The sequence below is a fragment of the Tupaia chinensis genome, unplaced genomic scaffold, assembly GCF_000334495.1.
Source record: "Tupaia chinensis unplaced genomic scaffold, TupChi_1.0 Scaffold000671_2, whole genome shotgun sequence".
NCBI lineage: Eukaryota > Metazoa > Chordata > Mammalia > Scandentia > Tupaiidae > Tupaia > Tupaia belangeri.
In genome coordinates this window covers 1,693,467-1,706,232 of record NW_006160194.1, presented here as the reverse complement: position 1 = coordinate 1,706,232, position 12,766 = coordinate 1,693,467, and the positions used below count along the sequence as shown (strand labels likewise).

General features: G+C 67.5%; 1 protein-coding gene across 1 annotated transcript in view; it reads right to left on the bottom strand.

The window, feature by feature from the left end:
* KIF26A (kinesin family member 26A) overlaps window positions 1-12,766 on the bottom strand; it is a 42,790-nt gene that overhangs the window by 3,197 nt on the left and 26,827 nt on the right. The window contains 10 exon segments of the mRNA XM_027776400.1: window positions 4-1,241; window positions 1,243-1,906; window positions 1,909-2,530; window positions 3,028-3,190; window positions 3,449-3,608; window positions 3,757-3,940; window positions 4,041-4,300; window positions 4,583-4,676; window positions 5,285-5,497; window positions 9,510-9,690. Coding sequence (XP_027632201.1) covers window positions 4-1,241; window positions 1,243-1,906; window positions 1,909-2,530; window positions 3,028-3,190; window positions 3,449-3,608; window positions 3,757-3,940; window positions 4,041-4,300; window positions 4,583-4,676; window positions 5,285-5,497; window positions 9,510-9,690 — 3,779 coding nt within the window.

Below are 12,766 nucleotides of genomic sequence, written 5' to 3'. Positions count from 1 at the left end.
CGCCCAGGTTCACACCACTGTCGTTGCCGCTGTCCGAGTCGGCCGAGCCCCACCAGGGGCCGCCTCTGCCGGGGGCCCCAGCAGCTGCCAGCTCACTGACGCGGCTGTGGGCGGCCCGCAGTGCCTGCTTGGTGCCCATGACGGTGCCTCGGCCGGCCTTGGGCCCAGCTCCAGGCACCGCCCGGGGAACCATCCTGGGACCCATCACAGGGCCGCCAGGGCTCCTGCTGGCCACAGGGGCCGGTGGCTTCCCAGAAGCACCGAGGGCCCGAGACCCACCAGCTGCCAGGCTCCGACCCTTGCCTCCTGTAGCTAGGGGTTTAGGGGTTCCTATAGCCTTGGGGGCAGTGCCCTTACAGGCCGGAGACGGCCCTGGTACAGGGCTAGCCAGTGGCACCCCCAACCTGGGCACAGCCCGGGCTGGCCTCCCGGGGGCCTCCCTGAGCCTGCTGCTGGGCCCCAGGCCCTCGCACCGCTCCAGAGATGCGTGGCCTACTGGCCGGTGAGCCACTTCCATCTTGCCAGCCCGGGCCTTCAGGCTAGACGTGGCCCTGGGCACCGAGGGCTCAGCCCGACCACTCAGCCTGGCCTCCTCCTCCCCACGGAGGGCGGTGGCAACGCCGGCCCGGGTCAGGCTCAGGGCCTGAGTGGTGGCTGGGGCCGGGCCGCCCCGGGGCTCCAGGCTGGACTTGCGCACAGGCGGGGCTGGGGGAGAGCCCCCGCTGGGCCTGGGGAAGAAGCCCCCTTTGGGAGCCAGGCCCCTCTTGCTCCCAGAGGTGGCCTTCAGGCTGCCTGAGCAGGCCACAGCCTCAGCCTCAGCCAGGGCGTCCCTGCAGGACGTGGTGGGTGTGCTCACACCCAGCGTGGTGGCACCCCTCCGCAGCGGCGGGATCCGCGCCACGGCCTCCGGTCTGCGGGCCACCCTGGCTGCCCCCTCACACCCATCCACAGCCCTGTGGGCACAGGCCGGCACCGCAGGGACCTCAGTTGGCCGGGGAGAGCCCAGCGTCGGGCTAGGGGCCTTGCCAGCCACGGTCATGGGGAGCAGGTCACTTTCATCTGCCCGGAGCAGCCACGGGTCCTCCAGCAGACCTCCAAGGCCAGGCGGGCTCGGGCCCGGGTGCACACAGCCTGCATGACTGGCTGCAGAGGTAGTCCTGGATTTCCGGGGAAGGCTGGAGTGAATGGTCTGCGTGGCAGGTGTGTCCCGTGGGCACGTGGCCTGGGACTCCCTGCCGGGGTGTGGGGACTGCTGCGGCCACCTCCCTCGGGCGAGGACTCTGGGCAGGGTTGGGCACACCGAGCCTGGCGTGCCCCGAGAGCCCCAAGCTGCCATCGTCCTCAGAGGTGCCCAGGGGAACTGGGGGCCCAGGACGCTCAGACCCCACAGAGCGGTCAGAGCCGAAAGGCAGCTGTGGCGTGGGGCGGGCGCTGACCTCGCCAAGCCAGGAGCTGACGGCGCCCCCGCCCAGGGGGTCCGCGGGGCCGTCGGGGGCCTGCACGGCGCACGCATCCAACTCGTCGTTCATGCTGCTGATGATGCTCACGGGCCTGGAGCCCGAGGCCAGGGCCTGCAGGGAGCAGTCGCTACTGAAGCTGGCCAGGCTGGCGGGCCGGCCGGCACCGGCCAGCGCGCCCAGGGACAGCTCCTCCACCACCGTGAACACCAGCTCATCCTCGTCGTTGAGCTCCACAGGCTGCTGCAGCGTCACCGTGGTGGTCAGCAGGCCCCGCTCCAGACAGGGGCCGCGCACCGTCGGGGGCCGGCCCACCTGCCTGCTCATGCCCACGGGGGGCGTCCGTGCCACACAGCCAGAGGTCCTGCCCCCGAGCTCTTCTGGGGCTCTACGAGCTTCTGGCTGCTGAGGTGGCGGAGGGGCCGGGCTGGGCAGAGGCCTCCTGCCCCGGCCTTCTCGGGGGCAGGTGGCTCAGGCCCGGCACTGCCGTCCTCTCTCCGGTCACCCCAGGCACCAGACTTGGAGGGCTCAGGGGCGCCGCAGTGGGCGTCTGGGCCAGGGCTTCCTCGAGGGGTGCTGGCAGCCATGGGGGCACCCACTGTCTTCCAGGGAGATGCAGCCTCAGGTGGTGAAGGCTTCCTGGCCCCTCGCGCAGGGCTGGCCTGGGCTCCGTCAGTGCCGCCCGGGGGTCCCCAGGGGCCTTCGCCGCCATCGATGCATTCCAGACGCTCCTGCAGCTCCGCGAAGGTACCACAGCGGAAGTGGTCGGCATCCCGGGGGCCCTCTGACGGACGGCGGCGGCTCAGCGCGGGGATGATGGGCACGAAGTCGGGGGGCCCCTCACTGTCGGTGAGCTCGCGGTCCGACAGCGCTGCCCCTCCGGGGCCCACGTAGATGACCGTGTCGCAGGACTGCTCGCTGCTGGACGAGTAGTCGGGGTCTCCGGGCAGGCCAGGGGCGGGACGGTCGGGGCCCAGGGCCACAGTGCGCCGGTGGAAGGGTCGCAGGTGTGGGGGGCGGCGGGCCCGGCCCTCCTCGCAGGAGCTCTCCCCGCCCGAGGAGCTAGATGCGTACTGGGAGCAACAGGGCGGACATGAGTGGGCAGCCTCGGCCCCCCACACGCCCAGCCCCTCCCAACTGCCAGCCAGACCCTGCCAGAGCTGGGCACGGGCTGACCTCTCCACAACCAGGCAAAGACAGCGACACACACTCGCATCCGGGACTGGAGGACAAGCCCATGCCACAGGGCTGTGCACCGGGCTCTGACCTGGACATCAGATGCCAGCCTCCCACCACACAGGTTCCTGGGGCCCTGCAAAGTTGGGGCCACTCTCCCAAAGGCCAGGGCTAGGGCTGGGGCAGCCCCAGTGTGAGCAGTTTCAATCTGCCTGCCGCACCGGGGTCCTCATGCTTGGCCCTGTGTCCCTTCCGGGCAGGGCCTCAGTGTGCGGCCAGGACACAGCCCCGTGCAGGGCTGCACGCCAGCTGCAGACCCCCTGCTGCCCTCTGCACTATGCCCAGTAGGGGCCTGCCTAGGGGGCGGGAGCCGGGAGGCAGGGGCGGGGCCCACCTTGGCCTTCTTCCTGCGCAGGCGGTACATGCGGGCAGCCAGCTGCACGGTGCTCAGCGTCTCGGCGTGGTGGGCTGGTGCGTCCGAGACATGGGCAATCACAGTGGCCCTGCAGTTGGCGGTGGCCAGGGACTCTCGCAGTAGCATGGTGAGTCTGTGGTCCCTGGGGGCCAAGCAGGTCTGAGGTCACTGGCCTAGGGAGGGACGGGCGAGGGGAGGCTGGGCAGCAGGTAGCCCGCAGCAGCAGAGGCCGACAAGCTCCGCCCTGGGCACGGCAGCCGGCGGGCACTGAGCTGAGGTCCAGCAGGAGGTGAATGAGAGAAGAACTGATGACCCGGGGCTGCAGAGCACTGCACAGGTGGGCGGAGACGTGCTGTCCAGGGGCCACCCCAGCTAGTGCCGGCCAGGTGCCCGCACTCACCGGTACGGCACATGCTTGGCTCCACTGGCCAAGGCCATGATGACGCTGCCCAGGGCCGGCAGGGACAGGCTGATGGGGCTTCCGGCCTCCCCACCCCTGCTGGACCCAGCCTCACAGCTGCCCAGGTCGACGAGGTGCAGACGGCTGCGGCCTCCAGACACTGAAACCACAGGGCAGGCAGTGACAGTGAGGCCTGGGCACCCAGGCCCTGCCCCTAGGCCCAGGCCCAGCAGGCATCTTCAGGGACGCTTCGGGGATGGGACATGCCCTGGGCTGGGCCTCAGCGACACCTGCCGGGCAGCACCTACTTCCTGCCTGGCCGCACTTCTCCACACGGTACTGGTAGACATGGAGCGTAAAGAGCAGGTGGGAGCCGCACCGGGCATCCTCAGCACCGTCTGCCCTGCTGGCGCTGCGGGCAGCCAGGGCTGCGTCTAGGTAGAAGGCCGCCTTCTCAGCCGTGGGCGCCCGCAGCTCACTCTGGCTCTGCAGCTGCAGGAGGGTGGAGGTGAAGGCGCCATGAGGGGCTCGGACAGAGAGCAGCCCCCAGCCCACACCCCTCCACCCCAAGCGGGAGGGAGGGTCGACGCACCTGTGCCCCACACTCGGGGTCCTCCCGCAAGCAGCCTGGGGACTGGGCATCCTGCAGGCTGCCAGAGGCCAGTTCGGCCAGCAGGTCCCGCAGGCTCTGGCCGCGGCCGCACACCTCCACGGCTGAGACACGCACAGAGAAGCGGGTGCCTGTCCGCTCCTTGTGCTCCTCCATGAGCCTGAAGAGCCAGGAGATGGCGCAGGGCACGACGCCCAGGCTCTGCGGTGAGCTGTCCTTCCCGATCATGGTGTGTGACTTCCCTGGGGGCCATGGAGGCATCAGAGTGCACCCCGCACTCCAGGACATGCTCTAGCACTGGAGGACCGCCCACCGCCCCGGTCCCGGAGTCGACCTGGGGCCACTGAGGCTTCGGGGCCAACCTGGGACCTCTGACCTAGCTGGGGCCTCTGCCCCTGCTCCCAGGGCTTGTGCTTCTCCCCAACACAGGGAGCCGTCTTTCGTCCCCACCCAGAGCCAGTCGGGATGGCAGACAATGCACAAGGGGGGCGGCCGGCAGAGCTCACAGGGCGGCCTGCACTCACCGAGGCTCCTGGGGCCAAAGGACAGGATACAGCCATTGGCCCCGCCGACCACAGACTGCAGCACGTCCGTCACGGTCCCCGAGCAGACCTCGGCCTGTGAGGGCGAGCACAGCGGGTCAGCTGCCCCTTTTGGAAGACAGCCCTTCCCACACACACAGCACAGAAAGCACAGAGCACACACGAACACAGCTGGGCGTGTGCACCCACACACACGAAGCACACACAAACACAGCTGGGCGTGTGCACCCACACACACGGAGCACACACAAACACAGCTGGGCGTATGCACATGCACAGCACAGAAAGCACAGAGCACACACGAACATGGCTCGGCATGTGCGCCCACACACGGCACACATGAACACAGTTGTGCATGAGCACCCACACACACGGCACAGAACACACATGAACACAGCTGGGCGTGTGCACACACGCATACACACACAGAGCACAGCCCCCAGAATACACCCACACGCGTAGTGCACACAGCAGAGAGCCGTGTCCAGGAAGCACACACTGCTCAGAGAGCTTCCACGGAGGGGGGCCCCAACACCCCAGGTGCTGCCCCAGGGAGAGCTAGGTGGAAATAGGGGTGCAGCCATGGGGCCCCCCCTCTCCTTCCTCCTCCACAGAACCAAGCCCCGTGCCACACTGAGATGCAGCCCAGGCCCCAGGAGGTCGGCACTAGAGCCCCAGCAGTACCTGCTCGGAGTCCTGCAGGAAGACAGCGTCGAATGCAAACATCCTGGGGACCACGGACGTGGCGGCCTGCCTGGAGCCCACGCTGCCCAGGGGCACAGCAGCCGGATCGTACAGGGTCACCTGCTTCCTCCGAGGGTCCACTTTCAGGAAGGACGAGGACTCGGCCGAGCGCTGGGTCCCCTGGGCTGCCCAGATCCGCAGCATAACCTTCACCTGGGAGCGGGGGGACGGGGGCAGGGGACACCTGAGGAGTCACCCAGCTGGCCGCTAATTACAAGGCAGGAGCAGCCTCATGCGAGTCAGGACAGCGGGCCTGGCAGAGCGAGCGTGTCCTACACCAAGTCCCAGGCAGACCACGAGCCCGGAGAGGCAGGGGGCAAGGGAGCTGGGCAGCGCAGAGTTGGGTGGGGAGGCAGGACCACTCTCCCGCCTGCCGAAACTGCAGGGACACCACACACAGCCCTGCCCCGCCCCAGCCCCGGCCTGCCCTCCGCCAGCCCTGGCCTGGCAAAGTCCTGCAGGGCTGGGAGACTGCAGCCTGGCGGGCATCTGGGATGGCCAGGAACAAGCCAAGCACAGCAGGGAAGAGCTCAGAGGCCGCTGAGGGCCTGGGGAAGGGAGGGGCTGCCGCCTCTGACCCAGAGCCAGCCCCAGGCACTGCACCCAGCCCCGTGTGCTGCAGGACCCAGTCAGCAGGATGCCAAGGAGTCGCTCTACAGAGAGGCACAGGAGGCATGGGCCCTGGCGTCCCCCGCCTCACCAGCCCCTGCGGGGGGCTCTGGGCAACAAGGCTGGGCAGAGAGGCAGGCACTGGGGTTGGGCCTGAGAGTCCTGTCCACAGCTGGTGGCCAGGCAACCTCGGCTCATGGCCCAACCCACCAGGGGTCTCTGGAACACAAAAGTGACCGCACCAGGGCCCTGTGCGTGCCCCGACCATCAGCCAACGGGTGACTCAGCAGGGAGGGGCAGGGCCCCAGGATGCCAGAGCCCAGAATACTGCACGGCAGCCCCCAAACCCGTGCAGGCCACTGATACAAGGTGCTGCACCTGCGGGCTGACAGATTCTGCTGGGCAGGAGCCCTCAGCCCTGAGCACCCTGAACTCACACCCCTTCTCAGGGCCAGAGGACACCGCCGTCCACTCGCTGATGAAATCCCTTCTTTCTACACCGCAGTGTAAATCAAATTACCCGAGACTCATTTCAGAGCCAGTATTTTTCACGGATTTAATTGTAACTGACATACATAGCGTGGGCAAAATTGGTTTACCGTGGGTAGTCCGCACACGGCGCCACCCACTCCCCTCGGCAAGTGGCAAATTGATATGCAAAGCCGATCTCCCCACTCTCCGGGGAGGAACGCTCTTCTACTGCTCACTCAGAGCCCGAGCTCCATTAGGCCAGAATCGATTCCTTTACCCCCGACGACACGAACGCGACCATTTCATTTCCAACGCTGCCGCAGAGCAGACGAAATGTGCACTTTCCTGTAATTTTGGGCAATTTTTTCCAGCATGAACTCCGTGCCACTTCAGGAGCCAAATGCGTTCAGCAGACTTGAGAGGGTCCCCAGTGGGAGCAGGCCCCAGGCAGCTCTCCCACCTCCCAGGGCCGCTCTCGAGGGGCCGCGACATTAATCCTGACCCAAACCCAGCGCCAGGCAGGGCTGCCACCTGCCTCCCCAGGGAGAGGACAGAGCAGGCCCACAGCGGGGCAGCACCACCCCGCCTGCCCCACCTGCCTCCTCCCTCCCCTGCAGCGCCAGGCCATTGTCATTCCTGTGGGAAGTGACAGGGTCTTTGCGGGAGACAAGCCCATCGGCCCCCAGACGTGCAGATCTGCAGATCCAGTGGCCCTGCAGAACAGCTGCCTGCAGTGAGGAGAAGCACATTTTGCATAAAAAGGGCTCCCAGCTCCCAAGAGGTGGCCCAGGCAGGAGGGGGAGGGGCGCCCCTCGGCACCCACCAAGAAAGGGATGTCTTTTAATACCACGATGTGATGAATTATCTTAAGTAGCACATTAATGTCAGAAATCGAACGTAATCTAACTTCTTTTCCGTGACAATATTAAACGCCTTTCAAGCGGCATTTCTGACTACGTGACATCAGTGCTAAAAACCCCACAGGCGAGAGACACGGGCCGGGGCTGCGGCTGGGGCTGGGAGGCTGCCAACCAGGGCCCCTGGGTTCCAGGGAGGTCCAGTGGTCCAGGGACCCACAGTGGTCCAGGGACCCAGCCGAGGTATATCTGCCTCAGAGAGGAGGGGGCGGCCCCCTGCCAAGGAGTGCTGGCTGGCCGGGGAGGTGGGGTGAGAGGCTCCCGCCCGGGGCCACAGCTCGGGGGACACCAGCAGGCCCCTGCAGCAATGTTCTTAAGGGAGCCCCTGGCCCCATGTAACCAAGATGCTGCCCCACCACCCTGACCGTCTGCAGACAGGCAGGCGGTGTGGCCAGGCCATGGTCAGAGCCAGGAAGTAGGTGCCGGGTGGGAGACCGGGGTGCTGCTCACTTTCCCCGGGGCCCCCAACCTCAGCTCTGCACCCCCACCCTGTCCTGAGGCGCTGCGGGGAGCAAAGAGAACAGGGTGCTGAAGTCAGCAGGCCCTGGCCCTCCACGGGGACTGGTGCTGCCACCCCCCACGGGCCTTGAGGGAGACTCACGGAGCATCCAGTCAGAGGTAGACGGCACCCAGTGTGCAGACCCACGTGGCTGGTGGGGAAGCCCACCAGGCAGTAGCCACATTCCCCTTGGCCACACGCATGCTCCACGGTGCCAACCACGCAGCACCTGGCCCGAGCGGGTGCCATGCACAGGTGACCCCTGCACCAGCTTCACCACAGCTGCCAGAACCTCCCAGGAACCACTGCAGGCCTGGGGCAGGAGGCCCTCAGGCGGGAGGGGCTGAGCCCAGCTCCAGGGAAGGAGCAGAGGGTCTCCAGACCAGGGTTCAGTGCTACGGACCCGCTGGGTCAGCCTAAGGCCTCGGCCATACTGACACATGCTGGCCGCAACCCCCTGCCGTGTGCCCTGCACTCTTGGGCCCTCCTGCCCTGGCACTGCGAGGCACAACTCGGTAGAGCAGAGATCCTGCGCTCTGGAGCCTGGGGAGGCCAGGGAGGCCGGGGAGGCCGGGGAGCCTTGGGAGGCCGGGGAGCCTGTGGAGGCTGGGGAGGCCAAGAGGCCAGGGAGGCCGGGGAGCCTGGAGAGGCCAGGGAGCCTGGGGAGGCCAGGGAGGTCGAGAGGCCGGGGAGGCCGGGGAGCCCGGGGAGGGCGGGAGGCCGGAGAGGCCAGGGAGGCTGGGGAGCCTGGGGAGGCTGGAGTGTGGGACTAGAGGGGCAGAAACGAGGGCAGCCAGGCTTTCTGGGCCTGAGCCCGCCTGCCCTACTGGGCCCCAGCAGACACCAGGAAGGGGCGAGAGCACCACCAAGGGCCACCAGGATGGGCAGAACAGGGGCCTCTGCAGATCACGTGGCTCACCTGCGTGGGCCCTGTCTAGGAAGGGAAACCCCTGGGAGGTGCAGGGCTCCAGACCCTGAGGACTGTGTGGCCGCCTCTGTGAGAGGGAGCCTGTGGGGCCCAGTGAGCCTCAGGGCTCTTGGAGCAGCCTGAGAGCCACCCGACCACCGCCCTGCTCAGAGAGGCCTGGCGGGCAGAGGGCAGAGGGCAGGGCAAGCACTCGGTGCACATGGCCTGCCCCGCCTTCCGACCCCCAGAACCCACTGCAGCCCAGCTCCCCAGGAGGGCCCTTGAGGCCGGGCACGTGCACAACTCCCAGCCTGCCAAGCTCCTGGAGGCCCCAAAGAACTGGGCTCCTGGGGAAGCCAGGAGACACAGGGCCGAGCCCTGGCCCTCTACAGGCCTCGGTTTCCCCACCAGAAACAAGCAGCCTCCATCGACCCCTCCACGTCGTGCTGCCCTGCCCCGTGGCGAGCTGGGACCAGGACCTGCCTGAGTGTGGAGGTGTGTCTCGTGGGAGCTGAGCAAAGGATTCCCTGCCAAGACCAAGCCTGCTCTCAGGAAGCCAACGGCCCGGCTGTCCTCGCACTCGTGCCCTGGACCTGGTGGCTCACGACTCCCCACCCGCCCATATGCCTGGCCTGCCTTAGCCAGGCAATGCCCTGGGCCTCAGCCTCCCCTGCTGCCCATCGTGGTCCAGCCTGAGAATTAAGGGGGGCCTCTCCCGCACCCTCCCTTTGCCTTCCTGTGCTCCCCTCTCCCCCAGCCTACCTTTCCAGTGCTTCCAGGGCTGTCCTTGGCCTTGGGGGCCCTGAGCAGGCAGGGGGGCACCGGGGGCGGGCTCAGCCGCAGGACCCTGCTGAAGTCGGTGGGGAAGGGGGAGGTGTGGGCAGGCGCTGGCGGTGGTGGCGGCTTCTTGCGCTTGGAAGCCAGGCTGAGCTTCTGGGCGGCCCTGGGACAAGAGGCAGCAGGGCTTAGTGAGCCAGGCAGCCGTCCCCACGGTCCCCAGCCCAGGCCGCCCTCCCCCAGACCTGGCAGCCCCAAACAGCCGTCCAAGGGAACAGCCAGCAGGGAGGCTGCAGCCTGCCCTCCCTTCCTCACGGCGGTCCCCTCTCAGTGGCCCTGCCCAGCGCCAGGGCAGGCTGGGCAACAGAGGGGCCAGCAGACACGGGACTGCACGCCCCCACGCTCCCCCACCCACCCACCGTCATCCGCCACCCGCCGCCGCAGGGAGTGGGACAGAACGCCAGGTGCAGGGTGCGCAGCGGCTGTGTGAAGGCCCTACAGGCGCTGTTGTTGAGCCCCAGCCTCCCATCTCTGAAGTGGGGTACGTGCCCCCAGTGTGTGGCCCTGCACTGATCCTGGGGGCAGTGGCAATGCCCACACACAGGGCACAGGCACGGTTGGTGCTCTGGTTAGGATGCCCTTGCCCTCACCCCCCATCCCTGACCACCCACCCTCACCCTCCCAGTCCGCCCACAGGAGGCCAGCCCCGGACTCCAGGGCTGCAGGGAAGGGTTCTGCCGTGACAAGGCTGCTCAGCCCTGAGCTCCTGGCCCTGGTCAGCCGTGGTCCCGACCAGCCTGGGCTCCTGCAGCCACCCCAGCCCGGAATATGCCAGGGCCCTGAACACCCCTGGGGAATCGGAAACGTAGACCTGGAACCTCCAGGGATGGGGACAAGGGGACTCTGATATGATGGCAACCACTAGTGTGGACTCCAGGGCCCCAGCACACACACGCGTGCAGACATGGACACACATGCGCAGACACGCGCCCTCGACTCTGCAGCCTGTCCACAGGCTCACACACGGACACACACACCCCACGGGCCCACGGCACCTCTGGCGCTCTGCTCCCAGGACGGGTCTCCCAGGTAGGCTCCCGGCCCTACCTGTTGCTCCCGGGGGGCTTTACAGCCCACGAGCGCCCCCACGGACACTCAGCCCTGCGGCACCTCCTGGGCCATGGCCACGCCAGGGGTGGCACGGACAGCCCTGGGCTGGGGCGGCCCCTCTTCCAGTCTCAGCCTGCTGCTTGTCTCCATCGAGGGGGGAGGGAAGGCGGGTGGCCAGTGCGGGCTCTGGGCCCTGGCCAGGAGGGCACCCGCCAGCTCCCCTTCCGGATACCCCCGCTCTTCAGCGTCTGGCCTCCTTCTCAAGGGGACCTAGCACGGAAGGGCCTGCATGGGGCGGGGTGGGTCCCACTGCCTCCCACGCCAGCGCTTCGCTTAAGCCCTCTCATCTTTAATAGCCGTCTTTGAAGAGGCCCGGGAGACGGCTCTCCTCCCAGCGAGGTGTCGTCACGGAACATAAAAGTAATCTACGGCACACGGTGGGGCCCCTCACGGCGTGGGGCTGCCCGCCGCACCCTGCAGGGCCAGCTGGGGGACGGTCCCCTGAGCAGAACCCAGGGCTGCCCAGGAGGGGCCATGGCACTCAGGTGGGACCCCTACGGGGCCAAGAGACCTGGAGCCAGAACAGGGGCCCTGGGGCTCTTCTTGCCCAGTCCTCTCCCTGGCCACACCTTGCACCCTGGGCCCGCCATCCAGCCACAGCTGCCACAAGCCACCCCTCAGGGGACACTGCGGCCTCAGGCTGGGGAGGGCAGGTGGGTCCTGCAGGTGCAAGAAGGGGCTGGAGAAGGGACTGGGGAGGGACCGTGTCAAAGGCAAAGAGGCCCCACGGCCTCCTTCATCTGTAAACAGGGCAGAGAGGCTTGTGCCTGGGAGAGAGGGAGGCCATCACACAGGAGGCCATGCACTGCCCTGGGTCGGCCCGGCTGAGCAGACAGCCCCGGCTGGGCACGCCCTCACCCTAGGCTGATTGGCCAGGGTGCCGGCAGGGCTCGAACATCCAAAGCTGTGGGGGACAGGGCATCCCACGCCCACAGCTCCAAGCCTGTGGGGGCCATAAAGGCCAGGGGAAGACCTGTGACCACCAGGGACAGTGCAAGGAGACCAGAGTGAGGTCTGCAGGGATCAAGACCATGCCAGGGCTCTGCCCAGTGGCCACACAAGGGTCACAGACACTGACCCTCCGGCCACCCTCTCAGGAGCCGGGGGCTTCAGCACAGACCAGGGCTCCACCCAGACCACCTGTGGGGCTCCTGCAGTGGCACGGCCAGGCCCCAGGCCACCTGGACAGAGCCTGCCTGGGGTCTGGGAAGTCACTGGTCAGGCGTCTCCGCCCCACAATCTACCCAACACCCAGTGCTGGGCAGCCCTCCTCCCTGAGCGCCCTGTGAGCCCCAGGGCCCAGGCGTCAACAGGCCGCACCCGCCCGCCTTGGCCTCCAGGTACCTGGTTTTACAGGCTCACCTCACTGGGCGTGATTCAAAGGCACGTCACTGCAACAACAAGGCCCAGGACGGCACTTTCTCCTCGGACGGGGCTGAGGCCCCATGAAACTGGGGCAGACTCCTGCAGCCCGCCCACGCCCGCCTGGCTGCACGTCTCAGCCTGCAGTCTCGGGGAGCTCTGGGGGCCCCCGCCTTCCTGAGGCATGGGCAGTGGGGTGGAGACAGCAAGGCCAGAGGGCTACACTGGCCCCACCCCGACAGGCCATGGGGAAGGGGCAGCCCACAGGGCCCCTGCAGGACAGTGTGGGCAAGTCTGAGTGCTTCGGCTCAAAGGGAACCAGAAAGCCCTACTCCACCTGCACACAGACCACCTCTTCCAAGATGCCTGCCGCGATGTCCCAAGCTGCACCACCCCCTATGCCTCTGCTACTGCAGAACCAGCCCAGGGAACCTGGGGACAGACCACGCCGGGCCAGGCCTGGCTCTCAGGGAGGCTCCGGACACGGGCAGGCGAAGGGGAGGCCCCTGGGACAGTCCCGGCCCAGCCACCTCCCTGCAGCCGAGGGCCCAGCCACCTCCCTGCAGCCGAGAGCCCATCCAGGGCACACTGGCCTTGCCCCTGCGTTCCCGCGAACGGGGGAGGAGAAAGTTGGCCCTTGACAAAGAAAAAGCTTCTCATTTGTTCATTACCTTAAAGTCTCGGTCCTGTGCCCATCCATGGAGGGGTGG